The sequence below is a fragment of the Petromyzon marinus genome, unplaced genomic scaffold (assembly GCF_048934315.1).
Source record: "Petromyzon marinus isolate PM22_M1 ecotype Great Lakes invasive population unplaced genomic scaffold, UKy_Petmar_22M1.pri1.0 PM_G_Scaffold_162, whole genome shotgun sequence".
Lineage (NCBI taxonomy): Eukaryota > Metazoa > Chordata > Hyperoartia > Petromyzontiformes > Petromyzontidae > Petromyzon > Petromyzon marinus.
Window position 1 is genome coordinate 148033 of NW_027422720.1, and position 27120 is coordinate 175152.

At 47.6% G+C, this 27120-nt stretch overlaps 2 protein-coding genes across 3 annotated transcripts in view; one reads left to right on the forward strand and one right to left on the reverse strand.

Moving 5' to 3' along the window:
* Nucleotides 1-15576, forward strand: part of LOC142910916 (uncharacterized) — an 84441-nt gene extending 68865 nt beyond the window's left edge. The window contains exon 4 of the mRNA XM_076060169.1: nucleotides 15557-15576. Within this exon, the coding sequence (XP_075916284.1) occupies nucleotides 15557-15576 (20 nt within the window). The remainder of the gene's footprint in view (nucleotides 1-15556) is intronic.
* Nucleotides 15577-17263: 1687 nt separating this feature from the next.
* On the reverse strand, nucleotides 17264-26145 carry LOC142910914 (beta-1,4-galactosyltransferase galt-1-like). Of its 2 annotated transcripts, none has more exons than XM_076060166.1 (4): nucleotides 25423-26145; nucleotides 22068-22225; nucleotides 20310-20517; nucleotides 17264-18914 (listed from the first exon to the last, which is right to left on the reverse strand). In XM_076060166.1, exon 4 carries the CDS (start codon nucleotides 18804-18806, stop codon nucleotides 17649-17651), a length of 1158 nt encoding a protein of 385 aa, XP_075916281.1. In that variant the 5' UTR covers nucleotides 18807-18914; nucleotides 20310-20517; nucleotides 22068-22225; nucleotides 25423-26145; the 3' UTR covers nucleotides 17264-17648. The 2 variants fall into 2 exon arrangements, with proteins under 2 accessions (XP_075916281.1, XP_075916280.1); XM_076060165.1 differs by having other exon boundaries at nucleotides 25438-26144.
* Between the last annotated feature and the right edge of the window lie 975 nt (nucleotides 26146-27120).

Below are 27120 nucleotides of genomic sequence, written 5' to 3' on the forward strand. Positions count from 1 at the left end.
ATGGGCTCATTGCGGCACTTTGACTTTCACAAGCTGATTTCAGACTCCGACTCCGCTCCTTGTGATGCCTTTTTGTTCTCTGGTGTCTTCGAAGAGTTGATGAATCTGCAAATGGCTTCCCGCACAGAGCACACTTGAAGGGTTTCTCTCCTGTGTGTGTTCTCTGGTGTTTTACAAGATCAGATGACTGTGCAAATGCCTTCCCACAAACACTGCACTTGAAGGGTTTCTCTCCCGTGTGTGTTCTTTGGTGTTTTACAAGATTACATGACTGTGCAAACGCCTTGCCACACACACTGCACCTGAAGGGTTTCTCTCCCGTGTGTGTTCTCTGGTGGGTCTGAAGAACTGATGGCCATGCAAATGCCTTGTTACACACAGTACATTTGAAGGGTTTCTCTCCTGTGTGACTCCTCTGGTGCCGTGTCAGATTTCCAGTCCGGTCCGTGCTGTATGCACGCTGGTCGCATTGTTGACTTGTCGTACCGAGCTGCGCTGAGTGCCTTTGCTCCATCAGACCAATTCTGCAGAGGAAGCGTCAGCTGCAGACATAAAAAAAGAATATCCACACCATCTACACGTCAGGCACAGAGGAATGCACACGTGACTTACACGTCTATACTTATTAATATATTCATGATGTAGTGAAAAGTTTCTCAAATTCATCAGATTTGATGAACGTGCAAACGCCTTCACGCACAGAGTGCACCTGAAGGGTTTCTCTCCACGGGCTGTTAGGGCACACAATGAGAGGGCAGATGTCATTAATATGCCTGGAAGCCTTCATATCTTCCAAGATGAATGTTAACCCAAAACTCTAAGCACACAAATTTGGCTGTCTGACTACAAAAGGAATATTTATGAAAGCTAAATTCAGCTGACATAGCAAAGGGTGTTGAAAACAATACTATTTGTGTTTTGCAGAAATGCATGACTTAATGTTCAATCGCAACTTAGAGGTGTGAATCCAGGCTCAGATGTCCTTGAATGCTGGGATGAACAGTTCCGAATTCAGCTGCATGTGTGTGCTGTGTTCACCTCCTGTTTCCATTCTTACAAAGCATTCCAGAGGAAAACAAAAATAAACTATTGTCTTGATATAACTTCCGTGTTCAACAGAGTTAATAGACTTTACTGCAAACAAACTTGACACTGTCACACACTGCCATGAGTAAACAGGTGGCGGTATGACCAGCACCATGCCTGGCCACCTTCATCTGCTCAGCATTAATTCTTCCTCACTCCACCAAGTAATGAATCAAGGATCAATCAACATAGCCGAGGCTATCCGTGTCTCTGTCTCTCTCTCCCCGTGGTGAAGGTGTTCCCCTCCACACATTCAGAGTCAACAGCGGCACGCGCTTAGCGTCTTTGACCGATAGACATGGACGCACGTATTGTTGGTTCTTTCAGTAAAGTCACGTAGATAGAAAATAAAAATAACAGATTAAATTTAATAAGATAAAGACCACTTGTGTTGCGATCGAAACGTCGTGGGTTTTTTGCTTCATTTAAAATTTTTTTAGTTTTCATTAAATTTATTATCTGTTATTTTATATTCTATGTACGTGACTTTACCGAAAGAACCAAGAATATTAATTCCTGCAGTCACCAAAGTTTTAAGTCAAAACATTCACACACGTTGACAAAGCCTCACCTTGTGTTGTTGTGGGCAGGTCGCTTCTGATAACAAGAGCGGTATAGCAGCTCAAGCGGGCTTGGCCTGCTAACAAAAGAAAATAAAAACTGCGTGAATATTGACAATAAAACAAAGTTACAAAGTGGCGAGCCGGGTGAAGACAAATTAAACTTAAGAGAGATAATTAAAGTAAATGCAATCAGGCGAGGGCAGGAGGCAAGGCCCCGCGTGGCTAGGCCCCGCATTGTAAAGTTCCAACCTGGACATCGATTCCCATGCTCGCTGCTACTCAACTGACATCCCTACGAGAGAGAGGCTCTACCTTGGTAAACAACAACAACCACCACCACCACAACAACCACGAACACCAACACGATAATAATTTCTCACCTCGGATTTCAGTGCAAGAGCGAAGCGATCGCTTCCTGTTACCTCAAGACGTCACGCGGCAGCAGCAGGTGACATGACGTCACTTCCGGGTACAAGACACTCCCCTCCCACGAGCGGCTCCGTAACTGAATAAAATTATATTATGAGACCTCTTTTGCCAGAAACAAGATATAGAAATAGGTTTTACCCTTTTAACTGGCAAACATGATGCCTTGAATAAAGGTGTCAGTTTTTTGTGCCAGTTAAAAGGGTAAAACCTATTTCTATGAATAAAATTATGTTAATGAGCCCGGGCCATATGTCGAGGGATGGGGTTGTGTGTGCTGAACCCGTCCCAATAAACTCGCGACGGCTTTAACGGACAAATTATGTTAATGAGCCGCCAGTCACTGGGCGTAGCTTTGCCCAAATAAGGATTGTACCGGAACAGATATCGGCAGTGACCAGGCAGAGGTGACGTCACGCTCAAGGGCGCGGTGGACGGGGGTGGGGTGAATACCTTGGTGACATGACGTCACTAACGAGGCACACCTCCCCCTGGCGTTTCACACCGACGAGGTCATGCTGAGTGGTGACGTCACAGAGCGGGGATGGAGTTTAAGTTGATTTAGATTAATTTTCCATTGCTCCATCTCTTCAACAGAGACCCCTTGGGTGCGTGAACTCAGCAACAACGTGGACATTATTGTGTATACACCGTGTGTGTGTGTGTACACACAGAAACAGTGTGTACACACTTTCTGTAGTGTGTACACACTTTCTGTGTGTATACACTGTTTCTGTGTGTACACACTGTTTCTGTGTGTACACTGTGTGTACAGACTGTGTGTGTGTACACACTGTGTGTGTACGTACACACTGTTTCTGTGTTCACACTGTACGTGTGTACACTGTGTGTACAGACTGTGTACAGTGTGTGTGTACAGTGTGTGTGTGTACAGTGTGTGTACACACTGTGTGCCTGTATCTGTGTGTGCCTGTGTCTCTGTGTGTGTGCCTGTGTGACACCTGATGATGATTGCTTGTGTTGCAGTCGAAACGTCGTGAGAATTTAATTGTTTTATATTTTTGTTATTGTTTCCCTTCTACGTGACTTTACCGAAAGAACCAAGAATAAATATCAGCTCCATGTTTTCAAGTAAATACATTTTGAGTAGTGAATAAATTATAGTCTAAATAAGCTACACATGACGAATTGTAGGCAATTATAGTTATAATCAAAGACATTTTTAAACAATCACGTGGTCCCTGTAGTCGCTGTTAGAGACACAAAATCTGCTTGAAAACAGTTCATCAACATATATGAATACATTGATACGAATAAGCAGAGTTAATTTCCTATTTATGGCATGCCAGCTATGTGTCAGTTTTCGATATTAACATCACCTTATAAAAGAATAACATTTAAAATACAAACGCACAACTTTGTGATGAATGCTGCACTTTGTCGTTTTCATGCAGGGGGCGCTGTAAACCTACACGCGCCCCCTGCATGCGAACGACAGAGGCACAGGGACAGACGCTCCATTACGTTGGAATCGATCTGCAGACGGCCAGCAGCTCCGTGTCGCCTTATCTCGATCCCGCAATCCCCTACCAGGTGAAAGTCCGCATCGAACCGAACCCCCGGCAAGGCCATTGTCTACTTAACGACGAGAGAAAATTCACACGAAATGTCCTTTTCAACTAAGTCTTCCAGATGTAAAATTAACTTTTAATGAAGAAATAAAATCATCTAATTCAAAACACAACACAATTCAAAGATGTTTCATTTTAAAACTTCAAAACGGAGCATGGGGTACTTGCGTGAATGTGTCCTTCGTGTGCAAATGTTGTGACAGCGTCTCAACAACAGCAGTGGGGTTTGCTTCAACCGATAGGTAACGAACATCCAGACGTCAATCAGCAAGGAGCACTTCTAGTCCCAGTTAGAAAAAATCTACGTCAACACATAAGACAAAACTACAATTCGTGTTGTAGAGAATGTACCTCCTCCTATACGTGTAACTTTCAAGTGGTATGCCTTGTAACTGATGAATGATCCGAGCGTGCTCCCTATTTCAAAGACAATGAGTTGCTCCAGAGGCAGACACTTCGTGAAACACAAAAGTGCCCTTTGACCTGTATCACAAGAACAACGGGTCTCACCTGAGTTATCTGTACAGGTTACTTCCAAAACACACACACACTTTGTCCTAACATCACTTATTCAATGTTTGACCCTTACAGATCAAATGTTACAAGTATGCACAAAACCAGACAAGTATTCATTCTAAATTATTGACGGGAATATTAACATTGAATTACTGCAGCGAAATATACTGCATCACGATACATCATATTAACAAGAAGGTATTTTAAAAAAAATACACCATCTGCTTCACAGTGTATGTAAAACATACTATTGTGTCATTCAAAATGAGTAGGCCATTGCATGCTGGCGTCTGAGTCAAAATTTTGCAAATTCAAAACATTACCTACAAACTACACAACTGAGATGACACATCAATCATCGCCCCCTACTGACAGGCTCTTGTCCACATGCAGGCTGGTGCAGGGCCACCACATTGTGCCACACAGGGGCAGCTGCTACTTGGGGATGCTCTTCGAGTGTTTGAGATGCGATATGATACAAAACTCCGAATTGCTGAGGCAATTAAGCAAGCACCGTATAAATGCAAATATTATAACATCGTGAATGCTTGGGAGCTTATTGACTCTCTCTCCGGGTTAGAGATCTAGCCAACCCACAGGTCCACAAATACTGGCCGCTCTTACTCTGCAGGTTGACAAAGGTAAATCTATTGGAGCTTCATTGTCTCAAGCTTACACATCGACTAACTGGTCTCCATTTGACTTCATATTGTCGAAGAAGTCCACCCACACCTCCACTTCCACAAACTGCTGGGAGTTGCCTCGCTCTCACGGTCAGAATTCTCCTCCTGCTTTATGTTGCCTCCATCGATGTGAAGGTCCCATTTTGGCGGTGAATCTTCATCTTCACATTTTACGTCACTTTTTCGCTCTTCCCCATCACTTCACCACATTTCACCTTCACCCCTTCATATTTCACCTCGATACCTTTAAAAGTGTCCAAGCTGGGATTTTATTCTGGTTTTTGTTTCATGAGGGATGGGCTCATTACAGCACTTTGACTTTCACAAGATGATTTCAGACTCCGACTCCGCTCCTTGTGGATTTTCTGATGCCTGTGTGACTTCTCTGGTGTGTTTTAAGAGCAGATGACCGTGAAAATGCCTTCCCACATACACTGCACTTGAAGGGTTTCTCTCCTGTGTGTGTTCTCTGGTGTGTTTTAAGATTAGACGAATCTGAAAATGCCTTCACACACACACTGCACTTGAAGGGTTTCTCTCCTGTATGTGTTCTCTGGTGTCTTTGAAGAACTGCTGACTGTGCAAATGCCTTCTCACACAGAGTGCACTTGAAGGGCTTCTCTCCTGTGTGTGTTCGCTGGTGTTTTATAAGATCAGATGAATCTGAAAATGCCTTCCCACACACAGTGCACTTGAAGGGTTTCTCTCCCGTGTGTGTTCTCTGGTGTATTTTAAGAGCAGATGACCGTGAAAATGCCTTCCCACACACAGTGCACTTGAGGGGTTTCTCTCCCGTGTGTGTTCTCTGGTGTGTTTTAAGAGCAGATGACCGTGAAAATGCCTTCCCACACACACTGCACTTGAAGGGTTTCTCTCCCGTGTGTGTTCTCTGGTGTGTTTTAAGATTAGACGAATCTGAAAATGCCTTCACACACACACTGCACTTGAAGGGTTTCTCTCCTGTGTGTGTTCTCTGGTGTGTTACAAGAGCAGATGAGCATGAAAATGCCTTCCCACACACACTGCACTTGAAGGGTTTCTCTCCTGTGCGAGTTATCTGGTGCTGTGTAAAATTTACAGTCCGATCCGTGCTGTATGCACGCTGGTTGCATTGTTGGCTTGTTGTACCAAGCTGCTGTGCTGACTGCCTTTGCTCCATCAGACCAGCATCAGCTGCAGACAGAAAAAAAGAATATCCACACCATCTACACGTCAGTATCGAGGCACAGAGGAATGCAAATATACAGTCACACGCGACTTACACGTGTTTATTATTCATATATTCATGATATCGTGAAAAAATTTCAAAAATTCATCACACGGGCTGTTGTGGCACTCAATGAGAGGGCAAATGGTTATAAACATGCCTGGAAGCCCTCGTATCTTCAAAATGAATGTTCACCCAAAACTCCGAGCACACAATTTCAGCTGTCTGGCTACAAAAGGAATATTTATAAAAGCTAAATTCAGCTGACATAGCAAAGGGTGTTGATGAAGCATACACAACACGGGGGGGGGGACCTCAAGGCCAGCACCCAGTGGCAGGGTAAACAGTGGGGTGGGAGGGAAAAGCCCCTAGGCAGATAAGAGTTGACTCAAGTTGGAGGGAGCAAGGGGATTATCGATGAGTCAACGGCGAGGAACGCAGGCACAGAGACAATGGGAAGGGGGGGAATGACGCGACCCCCCCACCCTCCCAACGGCCAGAGCGCTCAAAACGTCCGTAAAGAGGATTCGATTGGATGCGCAGGATGACGTCATGTGACCCAGGGGTTAAGGGGGGCTTTGGAGACATAAGGGGGCCGGAGGGGCGGATTGAATCAGAGTCCTTCTGGAGCGGCGGAGGAGACCAGCCGTCCTCAGCGTCTGTTCGACCAATGCAGGGTGGAGCTGGAAACGGTCGGACAGAAAAAGTCCCCAAGGTGAGCATCTTCCCCAGCCCCCATGGGGCAGCCGAAGAGGTGAGTGGGTACGGGGAGGGGGGCCAATTCAGTCAGCTCGAGCTTGGGGGATAGACGCACTCTGCGACGGCCAGGTGACAGGAGGTTAGGCGCTGTCCGAAGGGTGCTGGCTGGAGGGGGCCATAAACGGGTGTCCCTATTCGGAAATAAATCTTAGCACAGACTGACGTTGTGACGCGTGGTGCATGTGTGCGTGTGAAGAGCGGTGGGACAGCGATCGGCGTACGACGGTGTGTGGGTGACTATAAATCAGTGTGGGTGTATAATCTTAGTTCTTTCGGTAAAGTCACGTGACTTTACCGAAAGAACTAAGAATATGAATTACTGCAGTCACGAAAGCTTTAAATCAAAATTCAGTGTGGGTGTGTCGCACGCGCATATTAAAATACCAACGGTGGCCCGCGCCGGCGCGTGTCTGTGCGTGCACCACGGTGTTAACGGTGAGACACACACGAGTGTCACTAGTGTCTGTGCGTGCACCAACGGTGTTAACGGTGAGACACACACGAGTGTCACTAGTGTCTGTGTGCACCGCGGTGTTAACGGTGAGACACACGTGAGTGTCACTAGTGTCTGTGTGTGCACCGCGGTGTTAACGGTGAGACACACACGAGTGTCACTAGTGTCTGTGTCTGCACCACAGTGTTAACGGTGAGACACGCACGAGTGTCACTAGTGTCTGTGCGTGCACCGCGGTGTTAATGGTGAGACACGCGCGAGTGTCACTAGTGTCTGTGTGTGCACCGCGGTGTTAACGGTGAGACACACGAGTGTCACTAGTGTCTGTGTCTGCACCGCAGTGTTAACGGTGAGACACGAGCGAGTGTCACTAGTGTCTGTGTCTGCACCGCAGTGTTAACGGTGAGACACGAGCGAGTGTCACTAGTGTCTGTGCATGCACCGCAGTGTTAACGGTGAGACACGAGCGAGTGTCACTAGTGTCTGTGCGTGCACCGCAGTGTTAACGGTGAGACACGAGCGAGTGTCACTAGTGTCTGTGCGTGCACCGCGGTGTTAACGGTGAGAGAACTACAATATCATTCCTCTTTTTTAATTTATATAATTCAAAACGCTCATCTTTGCTGAGGTTGCTAGCTGGCATCTTAGCGTTTTTGAGGGTTGCAGCGATTTCAGATCTTGCTACGTCTGCAGCGATGTGACCCAGGCCCCTGAGAGCAACGTCTACTTGGGCAATTATATCATTAACTGGTATGTGTTTAGGTGTGACTGCAAAGTTTAGACCTTTAGCTAAAACGGATTTCAGACCATCGGAAATAGAACTGTTACTGCGATTAATTACGACTTTATTAACGTCTAACTTTTTGGTGTGTGGGTCCGGTCTTTTGTTGAAGAGGAGGTTAAATTTGGAAATCAGGTTTTCCTTACATTTGGTCGACATAGTAGCAGCTGAAGAGGCAGTCATATTGTCTACATGTTCCCAATCCGATGTGGACATTATTGCCGTCAATGATAAGTGTGATTTGTAGAGTGTCTTGTCTAACTGATCTAGTTCTGTGCGTATTGCTCTCTGGGTCACATCGCTGCAGACGTAGCAAGATCTGAAATCGCTACAACCCTCAAAAACGCTAAGATGCCAGCTAGCAACCTCAGCAAAGATGAGCGTTTTGAATTATATAAATTAAAAAAGAGGAATGATATTGTAGTTCTCTCAGCTGACAAAGGCAATGCTACTGTCATCATGGATAAAATAGAATACAACAACAAAATTAAAGAATTACTCGACGATGGTAGTTATACAAAAATAAAAAGAGATCCCACCAACAGCCTCGTCACACAAACCAACAAAATAATTTCTGATTCAACCGCATTAATTGATCAATCTAAACAGTTTTCGTTGAAACCTTCTGCTGCCAGGCCACCAAGATTATACGGCTTACCAAAAATACATAAAGTTGATACACCTCTTCGTCCCATAGTCTCTACTATCAGCTCCCCCACCTACAAACTAGCTCGTTTTTTGTCTGAAATCCTGCGTCCTTTCACTGGAAAGACCACCTCTGCGGTACAAAATTCTACTCACCTGGTATCAACAATCAAGGGTATTTCCCTGTCCCCAGACGACCTGCTTGTCAGTTTTGATGTAGTTTCCTTATTCACCAAGGTTCCTGTACCTGACACCATTGCAATCATTGAAGACTTGGTTCATCAAGGACTAAACACTGAGGTACCCCCCCTGGTGAGACACTGTTTAACCAATACATACTTCACTTGGAATGGAACTTTCTACAAACAAACTGAGGGCACCCCAATGGGCTCCCCCCTTTCTCCAGTTATAGCTAACATTTTCATGGAGAAATTTGAGACTGACGCCATCCAGACTGCCACTCTGCGCCCAACCTTATGGAAGAGGTACATGGATGACACTTTTGTCATCTGGCCACATGGCCGGCCTGCTCTAGACCAATTCTTCGACCACATCAATTCCATACACCCAGCCATCAGATTTACCATGGAAGTCGAAATAGATGGCAAGATACCTTTTTTGGATGTCCTAATTAAAAAGAGACCTGATGGTTCAATGAGCCACTCTGTCTACAGGAAAGCTACCCATACGGATGCTTATCTGAAACCGGATTCCCACCACCATCCATCACAGAAGAATTCTCTCATCAAGACTCTGTATCATAGAGCCCAATGCATATCCGACCAGGAACACATAAGCAGTGAACTCAAGCACGTACACCAAGCTCTTAGGGCTAATGGTTACTCCGACTATACAATCCGCAAAGCTATCACTCAAACCATGAAGAAGAACCCTCTTGAGGAGCCTTTCAAAACCATCACTTTACCCTACATTGCTGGGATCACAAAAAAGATCTCCAAAATCTTGAATAAACACAAGATCCAGGTCCGTTTCAACACATTACATAAAATCCGTGATCTGGTTCCGTCTGTAAAAGATGTGATTCCGGACATACAATACCCTGGTGTCTACAAACTAAGTTGCCTCTGTGGTAGTAGTTACATTGGAGAAACCAAACGCCATGTCTCGGACCGCATTCGTGAACATAAAGCAGACCTTAAACACGGTAGGACTAACACCTCGGCCGTAGCAGATCATTGTTCTAATTCAGTAGGCTCACATGCCATTGACTTTTCCAAGACGGAGGTTCTTTGTAAGCCATCTGGCTTCCATGAGAGATTCGTTCATGAGGCTATCCACATATACAAGCACAGAGACAATTTCAACCGAGAAGATGGATTCTATCTTAGCAATCATTGGAAAGATTTGATAAATCATTTCAGTTCTTGATTGATTGTTCACGCTTACAGTGGCTTTCAGACAGCATACATTATAAAAAATTTCGTCTCCCCCCTCCTCTTTTAAAAAAAAATAGATGGACTAGTCCTGGGCAAACTGCCAAATCGCTGCGCGTGACGCCAACGTTTTTTTATAAATAAATAAATGTACCGTTTTAAAAATAAATTTATGCAAACCGACACACCTGATGATGACCGTTTGAGTTATGGTCGAAACGTCGTGAGAATTTTTTATTGTTTTATATATTTTGTTATTTTGTTGTTTCTCTTCAACGTGACTTTACCGAAAAAACTAAGAATATGAATAAATTATGTTAATTAGTTTGGTCCATTTGTCGAGGATGTTAATGTTCCGCCAGTCACTGGGCGTAGCTTTACCTAAATAAGGATTGTACCGGAACAGATTTCTGCAGTGACCAAGCGGAGGTGACGTCACGCTCAAGAGCGCACCGAATACCTCGGTGACATGAAGTCACTAGCGAAGGACACCGCCGCCTGGCGTTTCACGCCGATGAGATATTGCTGAGTGGTGACGTCACAGAGCGGAGTTCGAGTTTAAGTTGATTTAGATTAATTTTCCATTGCTCCCTCTCTTCAACAGAGACCCCTTGGGTGCGTAAGCTCAACAAAAACGTGGATATTATTGTGTGTACACTGTGTGTGTGTACAAACTGTGTGTGTGTACAAACTGTGTGTGTACACTGTGTATGTGTACAAACTGTGTGTGTGTACAAACTGTGTGTGTCGTGTGTACAGTGTGTGTAGAAACTGTGTATGTGTGCACTGTGTGTGTGTACACTGTTTATGGGTGTACAAACTGTGTATACACTGTGTGTGTACACTGTGTGTGTGTACAAACTGTGTGTGTGTACAAACTGTGTGTACAAACTGTGTGTGTGTGTACACTGTGTGTGTGTGTACAATGTGTGTGTACACTGTGTGTGTACAAACTGTGTATGTGTGCACTGTGTGTGTACAAACTGTGTGTACACTGTGTGTGTGTGTGTACAAACTGTGTGTACACTGTGTGCGTGTGTACAAACTGTGTGTGTACAAACTGTGTGTGTGTACAAACTGTGTGTGTGTACAAACTGTGTGTGTGTGCACTGTGTGTGTACAAACTGTATGTGTGTACACTGTGTGTGTACAAACTGTGTGTGTGTACACTGTGTGTGTGTACAAACTGTGTGTGTACACTGTATGTGTACAAACTGTATGTGTGTACACTGTGTGTGTGTACAAACTGTGTGTGTACAAACTGTGTGTGTGTATACACTGTGTGTGTACAAACTGTGTGTGTACACTGTGTGTTCAAACTGTGTGTGTGTGTACACTGTGTACAAACTGTGTGTGTGTACACTGTGTGTACAAACTGTGTATGTGTACAAACTGTGTTCAAACTGTGTACAAACTGTGTGTGTGTACACTGTGTGTGTGTACACTGTATGTACAAACTGTGTGTGTGCACAAACTGTGTGTGTGTACAAACTGTGTGTGTACACTGTATGTGTGTGTGTACAAACTGTGTGTGTGTACACTGTGTGTGTGTACAAACTGTATGTGTGTGTGTACACTGTGTGTGTGTACAAACTGTGTGTGTACACTGTGTGTGTGTACAAACTGTGTGTACACTCTGTGTGTGTGTACAAACTGTGTGTGTGTACACTGTGTGTGTGTACAAACTGTGTGTGTACACACTATGTGTGTACACAAACTGTGTGTGTGTACACTGTGTGTGTGTACAAACTGTGTGTACACTGTGTGTGTGTGTACAAACTGTGTGTGTACACTCTGTGTGTGTGTACAACTGTGTGTGTGTACACACTGTGTGTGTGTGCAAACTGTGTGTGTGTACACTGTGTGTGTGTGTACAAACTGTGTGTGTACACTGTGTGTGTGTGTACAAACTGTGTGTGTGTACACTGTGTGTGTGTGTGTACAAACTGTGTGTGTGTACAACTGTGTGTGTGTACACACTGTGTGTGTACAAACTGTGTGGGGGCACAGGTGGTGCATTGGCCAGTCATCTCAGTTGTGGTGCCACGACCACGGAGCAACTCCGCAAACACCACAATCCCCTCCCGGCCCCCGACTAAGCGCGCAACCCGCACACAGCGCACCCCCTAGTAGTGTCCTGACGGGGGGTTTCCTGGCACATCGGGTTTTAATCTAAAGGGCGCCTAGAGGGAGAGTCCCACGGTTTCCCGGTGCCAGGAGATTGGCCGACCCCCCACAGGACAGGTTACACTGCGGTGCCCCTAAATTGGCTGAAGATTTTATGGGCGCAGAAGAGAAAGGTTCACTGGACCAACCGCGATGAGTTACTCACGACCTTGGGATAGGCGGAGTGTGGAGTAATTGGCCAGAAGAGCAGACCAGTGAGTTAGAATTAATGAGCACGGGAGGACAATGGGTGAGCGGCAGCAGACCCCGTGGCCCTCCATTTAGACAGCGCAGGTTAAGCGCGCGATTGGCCGCGCGGTACAATTCCACCCTGGGCCTTTTAAGTTTAGAGAATGAAGGTGGGAGCCCCGGGACGATTAGGGCAGTTGTCTTCAACCTCCGGGCAATCCAGACCCACTGCCTGCCGTCCTGCCTCCTCGAGCTGCTCGCAGCGTCCATGTGATGCCAGCGAGTGCTGCTATGAGGCAGCGATAGGCAAGGGTTTCGCTCGTCCTTCTCCCTCTGACTCTCATAGCGTCTGTGCGAAGCCGTGAGAACAGCTACGAGGTACATGGTAGGACGTTTGTGTAACTGGGGTCATAGGCAGAGTTAGGCTAGGCTCTCCTCACGAAATATTCCCCCTCCAGGTAGCGGGTTTTTGTGCCGTTAATAAACTTTAGTTCATTTCTGTGTGTGTGGGTAGAGCCTCGGCGTGGAGTCTGTGATTTTTGTGGGGAGACGGTGTGCATGAGAGGGTGTGCGCGGGGCTGCAGGGTTTCAGCGTGGGGCCCACTTGCTGGCACTCGCGCGCACTTACACAGCGTGTGCATAGTAAAAACAGCCTTAGCGGCGAGGCGTGCACCCAGAGTCCTGCCGCAGCCATCCCGTTTTCGTTATCATTAGCATTGGTACACAGCGGATTAGGGCCTCGCCACGGTACATTTCAAATCCACTCACTCACATGCTCACTCACCCTCATGTAGAACAAGGGGAGTACATTCCAACTCCACTCACACGCTCACTCACCCTCATGCAGAACAAGGGGAGTACATTCCAACTCCACTCACTCACACGCTCACTCACCCTCATGCAGAACAAGGGGAGTACATTCCAACTCCACTCACACGCTCACTCACCCTCATGCAGAACAAGGGGAGTACATTCCAACTCCACTCACTCACACGCTCACTCACCCTCATGCAGAACAAGGGGAGTACATTCCAACTCCACTCACACGCTCACTCACCCTCATGCAGAACAAGGGGAGTACATTCCAACTCCACTCACTCACACGCTCACTCACCCTCATGCAGAACAAGGGGAGTACATTCCAACTCCACTCACATGCTCACTCACCCTCATGCAGAACAAGGGGAGTACATTCCTACTCCACTCACTCATGCTCACTCACCCTCATGCAGAACAAGGGGAGTACATTCCAACTCCACTCACTCACACGCTCACTCACCCTCATGCAGAACAAGGGGAGTACACGCCAACCCCACCCAAAAAAGCACACGAGTCTGGAATCGATCCCAGACACATTCTGGTGCACCACTCTGCCCCCAATAGAGCGTGATTCAATTATTTCTGTCAATATGTAGCGTTTTCGGATGCACCTCATGTAACTCCTGAACCCCGTTAAATTGGTTGCATTGGATTGTTGCAGCCAACTCTCTGGGAACCAGTTCCTTCAACAAAGTGCGGGCTTGCGTGTGGCGGTGTGAGTGTCTGGAAACAACTGGAATTGGACTCTGCAATGCCTGTAATGTGAAGGTTTCTGGTCTTTTTCACAAATGTCCAGCAGGGGCGGATCAAGTTACAACAAGCAATACAATTTTGTTAGGAGTACAAAATAGAAAAAAGTAATGCAAGTCACTAAAAATGTACGACTATAAATATAGTATCTAAGTACAAATTAAATGAGTACATACATGCCTGCCGATGTATCAATACCGAACGCAAGCTAGGGCAAGGCAGTAAAACACCAACAAAACAGTCCCAGACCACACCAAGACAACACGCAGTCATTTAATTAAATGTTCTGATCTGTGTTCTGACTTTAATGCTTCCTAACTTGTATTCTCCTGCAAGAGATGATGACATTCTAACTTGCAACGTTCATCAGCTAGCTGAGACCAGGCCAATGTGGCTTTGAATGGTGTCCTAGATGGACACCCACCACCGGAGTGGAAAATCTTACAGATGTCAAGCATATGGTCAACGGGCAGATCACCTCAACGGTAGGTCCTGGTGTCAAGGACATGGGCTTGCATTCGGTGTTCTGTTACTATATAGTCCAGCAGATGTCCCTGCTTGGACCCAGTGTGCATCCATGATGCTGTGTGGATGCGCCGATGCCGGAACAGCGTGTTGGTAAGCCCAATGTGCTGCATAGAAGTCTAGCAGCCTCCTACCATTGTTATTGAGCTGTTCTGGCCGATGCCTTCCAATCACTCTGGCCCAGGTGCCAGTGTCATGACCCACTCAGGCATTAAAGTCACCCGACAGGATGACTCCATCCCAAGGGGCGACTTTAGCTAGTACTTGTGACAGGTCATAGAAGGCATCTGACTCACCGGCCTTGCCTCCATCCCTCCACTGGTGTTAATAGTCGGTGGAGGCGTAAGCAACCACCATTACCATTCCTCGTGTTTTGTTTATGGGAAGGCCAGACCATAGAAGCCTGGGACTTACAGTTTGCTAAACCTCAGCGCCATGCTCCCACACCTGTTGTATATATGCCTCTTCCAAAAAACTGTTAGTGTAATATTGTCTATTTTTTATATCATGGCTCCTTGGACACAAATATACGTTCCCTGCATGCTGAAGCTTGGGAAAACCAGATGACGAAGCCAAAACAGCACTATGAGAAACGGGTAAACATAATACAAGAGACATTGATCAGATGGGCATGATGAGAATAACCAGAGCTGAGGATGGCCTTAAAGCCGTCGAATATTTCGCTTCTCAGGAATAAACCTAACTCATGTAGCAAAAGGTGAAACGTTAATGAAAGGCCATAAAGGAATAACTCTTCCAAGGAGTGACTCAGGGAATTTCTGAGAGAGCAAGGGAGGACCCATGGCAAAACACCATAAACTCACTGCACCCGAGGGCAAACACAGGACAAAGAGACGAGAATGTCCCTTGCTGTTTCACTCTCTGAATTAACAAACCCGAGTGCCTGGAAAGTTGAAACGTAAAATTGCCAACCGCTGCATGTGAATATTGTTAAACGTCACGATTTTAAATGTTAACTTTTGTGAACGGATACATTTCAGAAGGTTTTGACTACGACTAGTTGCATGTTTTATTAACATCCACTTATCAATATGTAATCAGCGTCTCCGACATGGGTTAAACTTCAGTTGTATTTATTCTCAAGTTGCAGTACAGCACGTGTCTCCCTGCGCGGCTGGCTTCTCTCTTGCTCCCGGGACGGCGGCGCACGCTTTGCCTCCCGCCGCCGTGGCACTCACTCCTTCTCCGCCTCGCCGCTGGCTGACGGCGTGTCGGAGAGAGGGGAGGCTCAGCTGGTGGAGCCCGCCACGTGGCCGATGGGTGGTAGCGCAGGTGGTGACGACGTTCGGACCCAGGCTCTTCACACCGACGACCCAGAGTCCTCTGCTGCTTCTGCTTATATCCCTCTCGGCGGTGCTAAGCTCCGCCTCTAGCCACGCCCCTCTCGGAACATTTTAGAGGGCTCTCGAGGCTTCCCGCTAGCTCTACCCATTTACCTTTCACCCAGATGGGATCCCCCTTACTGATTGGATGTGAGACAACATAGCACGTGTCTGCAATAACCCCCCGGTCGTCCTGTAGGTGGTGCACTCTCATTACAAATACATAAGTGCCATGATATCTGGGTTAAGCATATAAACTTGTTAACGATTTATGGAAGTTTTGTATTGACGTATTCTACCAAAGAATCATCCCTAAGATAAACACGTACAAATTACATATATTCTCCACTCTCACTCACTCTTCTCCTCACCATCCTCCTGTCACTCACCCTTCTCACGCTCACTCACCCTTCTCCTGTCACTTTTCTCCTGTCACTCACCCTTCTCCTCACTCTCACCATTCTCACTGTCACCCTTCTCACTCTCACTCACCCTTCTCACTCTCACTCACCCTTCTCCTCACTCTCACCATTCTCAATCACCCTTCTCCTCACTCACTCTCACCCTTCTCCTCACTCTCACTCACCCTTCTCCTGTTACCTGTCTCCTCACCCATCTCCCTCAGGGCAGCAGCGGCCCGAGCACGGCTCTGCCTCAGGGCAGCATCGGGGGGCGTACATGTTTGGGAGGGGCTCATCTCTGCTTGGATGGTTGCTCGCGGTCACGTGACACACTTAAACCAATCCGGGGGCGTACATGTTTGGGGGGGGGGGGCGCACCTCTGGTTGGCTGCTTGCTCGGGATCACGTGACGCACTTAAACCAATCCGGGGGCGTTAATCACAGTCACAGAATGACAGGACAGATCTGTGATATTATATATGTAGATAAAGAATGGTAATAGCATTTTGCTGTATATGTTTAAAACTGGTTTGCAAGATTGATAATACGTGATAATGATGATTTCTGCTGAATAATCCATCGCGAAACTATCTAATGCAACAATTCAGAAATGTCAACTCCATGTATTGTTTAGGAATACATTAACATGGCTTTATAATTTAAAATGAGTTGTATGTATCAACAGCTGGTGTTGATACATATTCAAATACACAACTATATACATTTGGATGTATAAATATATTCCTACTGAATCTATTATGTTTAATGTGAGTCTTTACTAGCTCATTTGGCCCAAAACACACCTGTCATTCAAATTATCACTCAAATTAAAAGTTTAATATCGTATGTACATTTTTTTATCACCACAGGATTTACTTTTTAAAATCCTGCCACCATCCTCTGGGATTTGACTATCCTCCGTGGACACGAGTCATGAAAACAATAAGCTCATTAGAGACTGGTAGAACATGCACACTGAACATTTATTTAAATCAATTTGTGCCACATTTTAAATGTTTTAACCTGGAAACATTTCGAGTGGTACTCCCAAAAGCAATAGAAATAATTAGGATTGGTTTAAAATAAACCAATGTTAACTTCCCTAGCTTCCATAAGATATACCAATACAACCCCTATTGTGCCCTGGTGGATTCAAATGCAGAAAAACATGAAGATAACAAATTTTAACTGTAAACGCAATCATAAGATTAGCAAATAAATATGTCCCATACATTGACCACATTCGCAAACGGAAAACTCACAAACACCGGTGTTTAACTCAAATTGCAAGACCGCAAAAAACGCAAGATGACAATCAACGCCACCGCCGCCACCGCCGCCCGTTGTGCCTACTCATTCCAGAAGACCCTGTTGAGGACCTTGTTGACATTTCTGATCAGAGTGGCATTGTATCTCCACAGCGTGAGGTCCACGACCAGCGAGTCGAGCGGCAGGTCGGGCTGCTTGGGCGATCGGTAGTGGTGCATGATCGCGATGTCTCCGGGCACCGTCTGCGAGATGCCCAGCGCGTTGAGCGTACTGTGCACCGACGTCTGCAGCACCGCGCGTGGGTTCAGGATCATCTTGGTCGGGTTGAAGACCTCCGGCAGGTTTGGCTCGCGTCTAATGTGGCGCATGATGTTGACGCCCGGGATGGCGTTCCACGCCTGGAACTTCGACCGAAACTCTTCCGATACCGTGTAGGGAAACAAGTGGTTTTCGAATGTGTAAATGTCGGCGCCGTACTTGTCGTTCAAGTACCGCATGAGGTCCTTCCATTTTGTGTGCTTCAAAGGGATGATCACTTCGTCGATGTCCGTGAGGACCAGGTAGCGCGTGCTGTACATGTGCCGAGACACGCAGTCGTTCAGCGCCGCTATCTGGCCATAGTAGTGCAGCTCGCCTGGGTGCTCGGGGTAGTGCCACCCTCTGGACACCCGCACGTAGTCCGTGATGGGCCACTGAACGACCTCGACGAGGCCGGTCTTGATGTAGTAGAGGAGCACTTTGTTCAGCTCAGAGCTGCAGCTTGTGTTGTATACCGTCACGCGGCCCGCACCCAAGATGCGGTACATTTCGATCGCCTGCACGAACTGCAGGACGTTGCCGTAGTTCCCGAAGAGCATGGAGATGCAGACGCTGAATTCCTGTGTGAAGGTGGGGGGCATGTAGAGCCGATTTCGCACGGGCATGAAGACCCACTCGGCCTCCTCCTCGTCCGGTATTGTGCGCATGCGCTGGACGGACACGTGTCCCGGCTCGCAGTCCAGCGGCTCCGTGCACAGGAAGTCGGCCGTGCCGTACGGGAAGTCAAAGTGATTCGAGTGGACGTAGGCGCTGGCGGTGACCGTCAGGATCTCCGAGTGCCCTCGGCAGCAGAAGTGGCAGGAGAGCACGTCCGGCTCATACCGGTTGGCGATGCCGATGATGCGTGTGCTCTGACCGGCCTCGCGCTGGTCGTGGTACGCCGACACCAAGAATATCTTGGTGTCGCGCACGCGCATCATCGACGTGTTCTGCAGCGCTCCCCGTTGCCCGCACAGCGTCACGCGGTCGATCTTATCAGAAGCAGACCCCGGCTTTGGCCTGAAGACGGACGAGTTAACCTGGATAACCTGGATATAAGCATGCGTTAAATGTATTACTAAACAATACGCTCCCAGCAGCACTGAGCCTGCAGCTGTCAGAACGGTGAAATAGTTTTTTTTATTTCTCTCAATTTCAACAGATGATCTAAATAGTCGTGGTCAATAATAATTCGTTTTACACAAACATCAACATATTTCTTTGGTGTTATTTTAGTCTTAATACTGGCCAATACTAATGATAAAATCTATTGAAATTGAGAGAAATACAAAATATTGTCAACCAATTACACAGCCACCACCACAACCAGAGCCGCAACCACCACCACCACAGCCACCACCACCACAACCACCACAACCAGAGCCACCACCACCACAGCCACCACCACAGCCACCACCACAACCACCACCACCACAGCCACCACCACAGCCACCACAACCACCACTACCACAGCCACCACCACAGCCACCACCACAACCACCACCACAGCCACCACCACAACCACCACCACAGCCACCACCACAGCCACCAACACAGCCACCACCACCACAGCTACCACCACCACAACCAGAGCCACAACCACCACCACCACAGCCACCACAACCACCACCACAGCCACCACCACAGCCACCACAACCACCACCACAGCCACCACCAGAGCCACAACCACCACCACCACAGCCACCACCACCACAACCACCACAACCACCACCATAGCCTCCACAACCACCACCACTACAACCACCACAACCACAGCCACCACCACAGCCACCACAACCACCACCATAGCCACCACAACCACTACAACCACCACTACCACAACCACCACCATAGCCACCACAACCACCACCACTACAAGCACCACCACAACCACCACTACCACAACCACAAACACCACCACCACAACCACTACAACCACCACCACAACCACCACCATAGCCACCACTAACACGACCCCAGGCCGCCACCACCGCACCTGCCAGTCGAGGGCGCTGTGCTCCTGCTGCTGCTGTTCCTCTCCGTAGAAGCGCCACTTCGCGTCGCCCTTCGGCTCGCACGCGAAGCTCAATGCAACCCGCGGGCACCGGCGGCAGCAGCAGCACAGAGGGCAGCAGCAGTAGCAGAGGGCAGCAGAAGCAGAGGGCAGCAGTAGCAACAGAGGGCAGCAGTACAGAGGGCAGCAGCAGCAGAGGGCAGCAACAGTAGCATGCGCTTACGGAAATAATTCCATGAAGATAGCTGCAACTCAACTGCGTTCAATTAAGATCGCATTGAAATCACGCAGTTGCCTCTAAACGAGCAAAAGGCGAAAACGACCCGAGGCAAGGCCACTGGGCAACGGAAACCACGTGGCATTAAGAGGGCAAAGGTGCAGCCCTGCAGTGCCGATGTTTACCGCACACCGCACCCCCCCCCTCCCGTACCCGCAGCTCCTCCGTACGCAGGCTGCACGAAGGGACGGTGCCCGACCGCTGTGGCCCAGGCGTCGTGCCGCGCGTGGCCCGGGTGGCCGCCCGTGGCACCGCGGGGGGGTCCGGTCGGCGTGCCCGGCGCGGAGTGGCAGCTCGCCGCCGCTCCGATACCGCACGTGTGGCAGCGAGCGGCGGCCCCCCCCGGGGTGCCCGGCGAGGACTGGACGGGGGGTGAGGGTGGGTTAGGCAGCGATTAGAACAAATCACGACGGACGACGTACGCATGTCAAACTTCTTATGCACCTTCTTGGTTCTTTCGGTAAAGTCACCACCACGTAGAAGGGAAACAATAAAATAATAAAAATATAAAACTTTAAAATTCTCACGACGTTTCGACTGCAAGACAAGCAATCATCATCAGGTGTAAAAACCACAGCAAGACATTTTTTTTTAAAAAGTGGCGGGTTTTTTTTAACGTTAGCACCACGGAGAGCGATTTGGCAGTTATTCAGATGGACAAGTCCATCTATGTTCGGAAAAGAGGGGGGAGACGAAAATGATGGATGCGGTCTGAAAGCCACCGTAAGCGTGAACAATCAATTAAGACCCGGAATGGTTTATCAAATCCTTCCAATGATTGCTAAGCCAGAATTCCTTCCTCTCGGTTGAAATTGTCTCTGTGTTTGTATATGTGGATAGCCTCATAAACGAATCTCTCATGGTAGCCAGATGGCTTACAGAGAACCTCTGCAAGCCATCAGGCTACCATGAGAGATTCTCCCGTTTCGGTCTTAGGAGGGATAATTGCGATGTCATCACCCGAGAGCCAATCAGGTGCCAAGGGTTGCGCAATTCAGCCACTGGCACGCTGGCACCCGGGCTCGGATCTTGGTAGCCTCTTCCATCTCCTCCTCCTCAACCTGTAAAAACCCTCCACAGCTACCACTGTTAGCTAACTATTGTAACTCTCAAATGCAACTTTCATCAAGCCCCCCAAGTGTGAAGTGCAGTCTCCAACCTCGTATTCTCCACCATCTCTGGCTTCCTCGATTCCAGTGCCATGAAGGGAAAATTTGCCCGAAATGCGGCCGATCAGCGTTGACTTTTTTTTCCACATTTTGTCAACATGTTGCCAAAGATGTCCCTTAAAGGCTTAACGGACGTTCGGGGCAAGTGCAGTGCGAGCAACTACGAGGCCGGCAAAGCACACGGAGGAGGTGGGGAAGCCAGACCCACGCCCGACCGTCTTCTCCCCAGTGGCGATGTTTATACATCGCACCAGGTGCTCATTGGATAGACCTCAGGAAAAGCCCGGGACCGTTTCAGATAATCGTCACCTGGCGTTGGCCGTAAGTGGGAATCAAACCCCGGTGGGTCGTAGGCGGGTTTGTGGTGCAGCGCATCAACCACTGTGCCACCGCTCCCCTAAACCATGGCACTGCTGCAGTGGCAAGATGTTAACTACCTCGCCTGGAGTACAATAGGTCGTGGGGTTTGATCCAGACCCCCGACGCCTGCATATTTTTGGAGTTTTCAACGTCCTCCCCCGTGGTCACGTGGATTTCTCTGGGTCATCCAGTTTCTACCTCCACGTTTTAGAACCGACGTGCATTTGGAGTATTTGGCTGCTGGAAATGTCCACGCGATAAGCCGCTTCGTTGAGCAAATCATTTGTGGCCAGGTCGCTTCTGAAAAGAGAGTCAAGTAGCTCGGTGGGCCTCACATGGTACAATAAATAGTTTAATGGTAAAGAGCGGCTGCACCTCTCACCTGCACCATGGCCACGTCGTGGTGCAGAGCGGACAGCATGTACTCGCACGGGGTCAAGTCCTTGATCTCGCTGACGCGAAAGACGATGTATTCGAAGACCTCCTCACGAGGGGCGATGGGACGGTCGGCGGGGCGCCCCTCCGTCCCGCGCAAGCGCACTGCGCGCACACAAAGACGCCCGCCGCTGGTACAGACCTCCACGTACCCGTTTGGTCAAGCGTTGTTACGGTCGAGAGCACCTATGCAGGTCGGAGCAGGTGCGTGGTTGTGGGTTTTGGGCGCCACTGTGGTGAGAAGTTAACTACCTCGCCTGGTATATATCGAAGGTCATGCGTTTCATCCCAACCCTGACAACACCTGCTGTATATTTGGAGTCAGCGAGGTTTTCTCTTCCCATGGGTCGAGTGGATTTCCCCCCCCCCCCTCCAGGTCCTTCGATAAGCCACTTCGTTGCGTTACCTACCATTTGTGGGGAGGTCGCTTCTGAAAGAGCAGTATAGTAAGTGGGCCTTACCCGCAACCTAAACAATTGTTTAAAATAGTTTCTAGCTGGTTCAGCTACCTTCATCCTCCCCAGTGCTGATTTAATCATCTTTTTTACTAACACACCGCACCAGGTAACTTCACTTGAAGGCAGTCTACCTACACGAAAACCAGAATGAGTTGGGATACAAGGCCACCACCGACGACGTTGTCTGTAGCCAGGAATCAAATCTAGCTCGCGGGGTTCCGAGCTGCACACATTTCTCAACTCTGCAAGCCAAAAATTGAGATTCATTTATTTCCTGCCAGAAGCTGTATTAAATATTCTTGTTTCTTTCGGTAAAGTCACGTAGAACGGAAATAATAAAAATAAAACATAAAATAAAAATGAAATTTATTTTATTTTTATTTAAATAAAATATAAATGAAATTTATTTTATATGTATTTTATTTTATTATGTCTTAGCTGTATTAAAACCAACCAATAGCCTGTCATCCATAAGCCATATGCCTGCAGGTATTGAATGTTTATGGGTATCAACATCACAAATCCCTATCATCACCGTCGCAAAGAAGTTCTCCATTGTGCCAATTTAATCCAGACAGGTGCCGTTGGCCCAGATCTGTGAACGAAGGCAAAAATGAATCTGGAACATTTCCAAATTAACTGTTTTGGGGCCTCTTCTTTGGTTCTTTCGGTAAAGTCACCACGTAGAATTAGAATAAAATAATAAATTGATAAAATAAAATAACACAATAATATTCTCACGACGTTTCGGCCACAACACAAGTGGCCTTCATCAGGTGAAGGGGTCGAGACTGTCTGGTAGGACAGCGCTGGAGTGTTTTGGGGCCGTCCAGAAATGACGTCACGCACCTGGGGGGGGGGGGTCAGACATTTGTGACGACGTGTGACGACTGGGGGGGGGGGGGAGTTTGATAAATGTGACGTCACATCAAAATGCACAACTTTAAATATAGACAACACGTTCCACTTAATTAGACTTTTTAATGTTTTCTCCTACAAGATCAGAGTGCAGCGGCACATTAAATACGCACTACAATGACAACAATAGTTTAAAGCGATTTGAAGTGTGTTTTATTTTGGCGGGGGGGAGGGGGCAGAGCTTTGTGACGTCATATTTGAGGGCGGGGGGGGGGTCAAAAAAATCGTTCAGAATCGCGTGACGTCATTTATGGACGGCCCCTTAAGCGGCACCCTGCCGGGCTTTTTGGCCGGGGTCACGCGCCGTCTATGACCAGCCGCATCTCATTGCCCTGTGACTACCGACCCGGCTTCAACACTTGATTTTTGCGCGCAGCGTTTTAATACGTTGTTTTTGTGTGGAATTATTTGCTGGTTTATTCCAGAATGTTTCTGTTACGCGTCGTCGCTTTAAGATGTTCTGTGTTCAAATTTTGTTTGTTGCGGTTGCACCCCGACTTAAGATGCTCGCATGGCTCACAGGACTATACCTAATAAATGAAACTTGAACACGCGCACGCACCGAAACCACGAACTTGTTCAGGTCAACGGGGTTAATCGCGCGTTCGTGTTGGCATAGCTGTCAACCCCTTATCAGTGCCCCTAGATTGTTACAGATCGATTCAAACCCTTATTGGTCACCCCCTGCCCTTATAAATATCAACGTTTAGACAACGAGGTCCCGTCGCAAGGGAGAAACGCAAACAGACGGACGAAACAATGTGTGCCCGTATTGAAACGGCTGTGCACCCAATAACCTTCGTTGAAAAATACTTGAAACCACTGCGACCCAGAATCAGCAAGAACAACCTCAGAACATTCGTGATTAAGCGGGTGACGAGTTGAAGAACTTTGCCCCAGCACAGCTAGAGGCGCCGGCCATAAATGACGTCGCGTGATTTTGGACGATTTTTTGCCACCCCCCCCCCCCCCAAAAAAAAATATAAAACACGCTTCAAATCTCTTTAAACTATTATCATTGTAGTGCGTATTTAATGTGGCGCTGCACTCCGATGTTGAAGGTGAAAACATTTATTAACAAGTCTATTTGATTAAGTAGAACGTTTCGATTTAAAGCTTTCGTGACTGCAGGGATTCATCTTATTGGCTCTTTCGGTAAAGTCACGTAGAATGGAAATAAAATAATAAAAATAAAACATAATAAAATAACATTTTATTTTATTAAAAAAAAATAATAAAACATTATACAATTTTCTTAACAATAAAATGTTATTGCTTTATTTTTATTATTTTATTTCCATTCTATGTGACTTTACCGAAAGAACCAAGAAGATAAGTAGAACGTGTTCTCTATATTTAAAGTTGCGAATTTTCATGTGACGTCACATTTCTCAACTCCCCACCGCCCCTCGTCACACATCGTCACAAATGTCTGACCCCCACGTGACGCATCAATGGCTGTCATTTTAAACATTTCTGGGCAATTCCCACTGAGATTAAGGACTCTCTTACAAATCCAGGTTAATTGAAAACACAAAAGTACATACAGCAATCCAATACAATCATGATTTAATTTAGTTGTTTTCATTTTTTTTAACCTACGTGACGTTACCGAAAAAAACCAAAGACTATCTTGTCGTTTGAGCATCTTAACACCTCCTGTTTGATTGCCCTGAAAAGGGTCAAACCCCTCCTTAATACCCCCCCACACATTGACCCCACGACACCCACACCAATCTGTCCAGAAGGCGACAACGTCGCCGACACGTTCACCTCCTCCTGGCAAACTTTCCCCAGCCCCAAGGCCTCCTCCTGCTGCTGCTGCTGCTGCCCGAGCGAGTCGCCTGTTAGGACGACTCAAGCGGCTTCATTAAACCCTTAACCCGCAGCTTCGGGGTGTCCACAGTCATCCCGTGAACCACCCACCCCCCAGTGCGTAACCTTTCGCCAAGACGACGGTGGAGTCGTCCGTGTTGATGTCACAGAGGATGCCCTCGTAGCGGATGCCCGCCATGGAGAGCAAGCTCATCCTGACGCCCATGCAGGCCGCCCAAGTGGCCATGGTCGCCGGCTCTGGCTACGGGCGACGAGAGGGGCTGGTGGGGCCGCCTTGGTGGGGCCGGGCAGGAGGAGGGGGGGGGAGGGGGGAACTTGGCCCGGATCGTGAGACGACGACGATGATGATGGTGGTGGTGTTGGTGGTGTTGATGGTGGTGGTGTTGATGATGGTGGTGGTGTTGGTGGTGTTGTTGATGATGGTGTTGATGATGGTGGTGTTGATGATGGTGGTGTTGATGATGGTGATGATGGTGATGTTGATGATGGTGGTGGTGTTGATGATGATGGTGATGATGATGGTGGTGTTGATGATGGTGGTGTTTATGATGATGATGGTGTTGTTGATGGTGATGTTGATGGTGTTGATGATGATGGTGGTGTTGTTGATGGTGTTAATGATGGTGGTGTTTATGATGATGATGGTGTTGATGATGATGGTGGTGTTGATGATGATGATGGTGTTGATGATGATGGTGTTGATGATGATGGTGTTGATGATGATGGTGGTGATGATGATGATGGCAACAACCCACCGCGTGGCCCCCACGTGTTCACGGACACGCCACTGGCACTGCAATGCACTCTGGGTAGCGCCAAGTGGGCGGGATTGTGGGGGGAGGGGGATTTGTTTCTCTTCCGCTCAACGTCGTGGGTTTTTTGCTTTGTGTTTCATTTTAGTCATTTTTTATTTAATTTTTATTTTCTATCTACGTGACTTTACCGAAAGAACCAGGAATGTGAACTGCATGAAATATAAAGTGGGTCACGTGCATGCCTCTCGACCAATAGAAATACGCGGCGTTTTTTTAAACCGAGGGGCAATTCCCCACCCCACCCACCCTGCCCCCCGTCCACCCCGCCCCTTACACCCCCACCCCGCCCCCTTACACCCCGCCCCCTTGCACCGCCCCGCCCTCTTCCACCCCGCCCCGCCTCCTTCCACCACGCCCCCTTCAAACCCCGCCCCTCCTCCACCCACGTCTCTCCGTGACGGTTTGAAGGCCCAGTTCAGTTTTCAGTTTATTTTAGCCCTGTGAGCGATTCGGCTCTTGAATCGGGTGCAACCACAACAAACAAAAAAAACAAAAACACGAACAAGAAAAACATCTTAAAGTGACTATGTGACTGTGCAAACAGAAAATCCATGAAAAAAACAGCAAAATATTCCTGAAAAAAGTAGCCGTACACCAACGCTGTGTGCAAAAAATCCCAGTGGGATGCAAGTCAAACAACAACCACAAAAACTTAGATTAAGGCCATCAGTTTAACTCCGTACTACAACAAAACAAACATGTCCAAACCTAAAAACGTTTTCCAAATCACCAAAAAATAAAGCCATAATTGCAGCGTAACAGTGATCACAGGGACTGTGACCGAATTTTTACAATTAACTACATAAATAACATGTAACACCAAATCCTAGAGCCATAGTTGGCTGCATGAGTTACTCCACAACAACAGATGCATCGGTCTGAGTATCAAATTACTCAATGTACCTTTAAGATCAGCACGCTAAATCAAAATACAGATAATACTTTGCAGCGTCATCCGGAGCGAAACATTTTA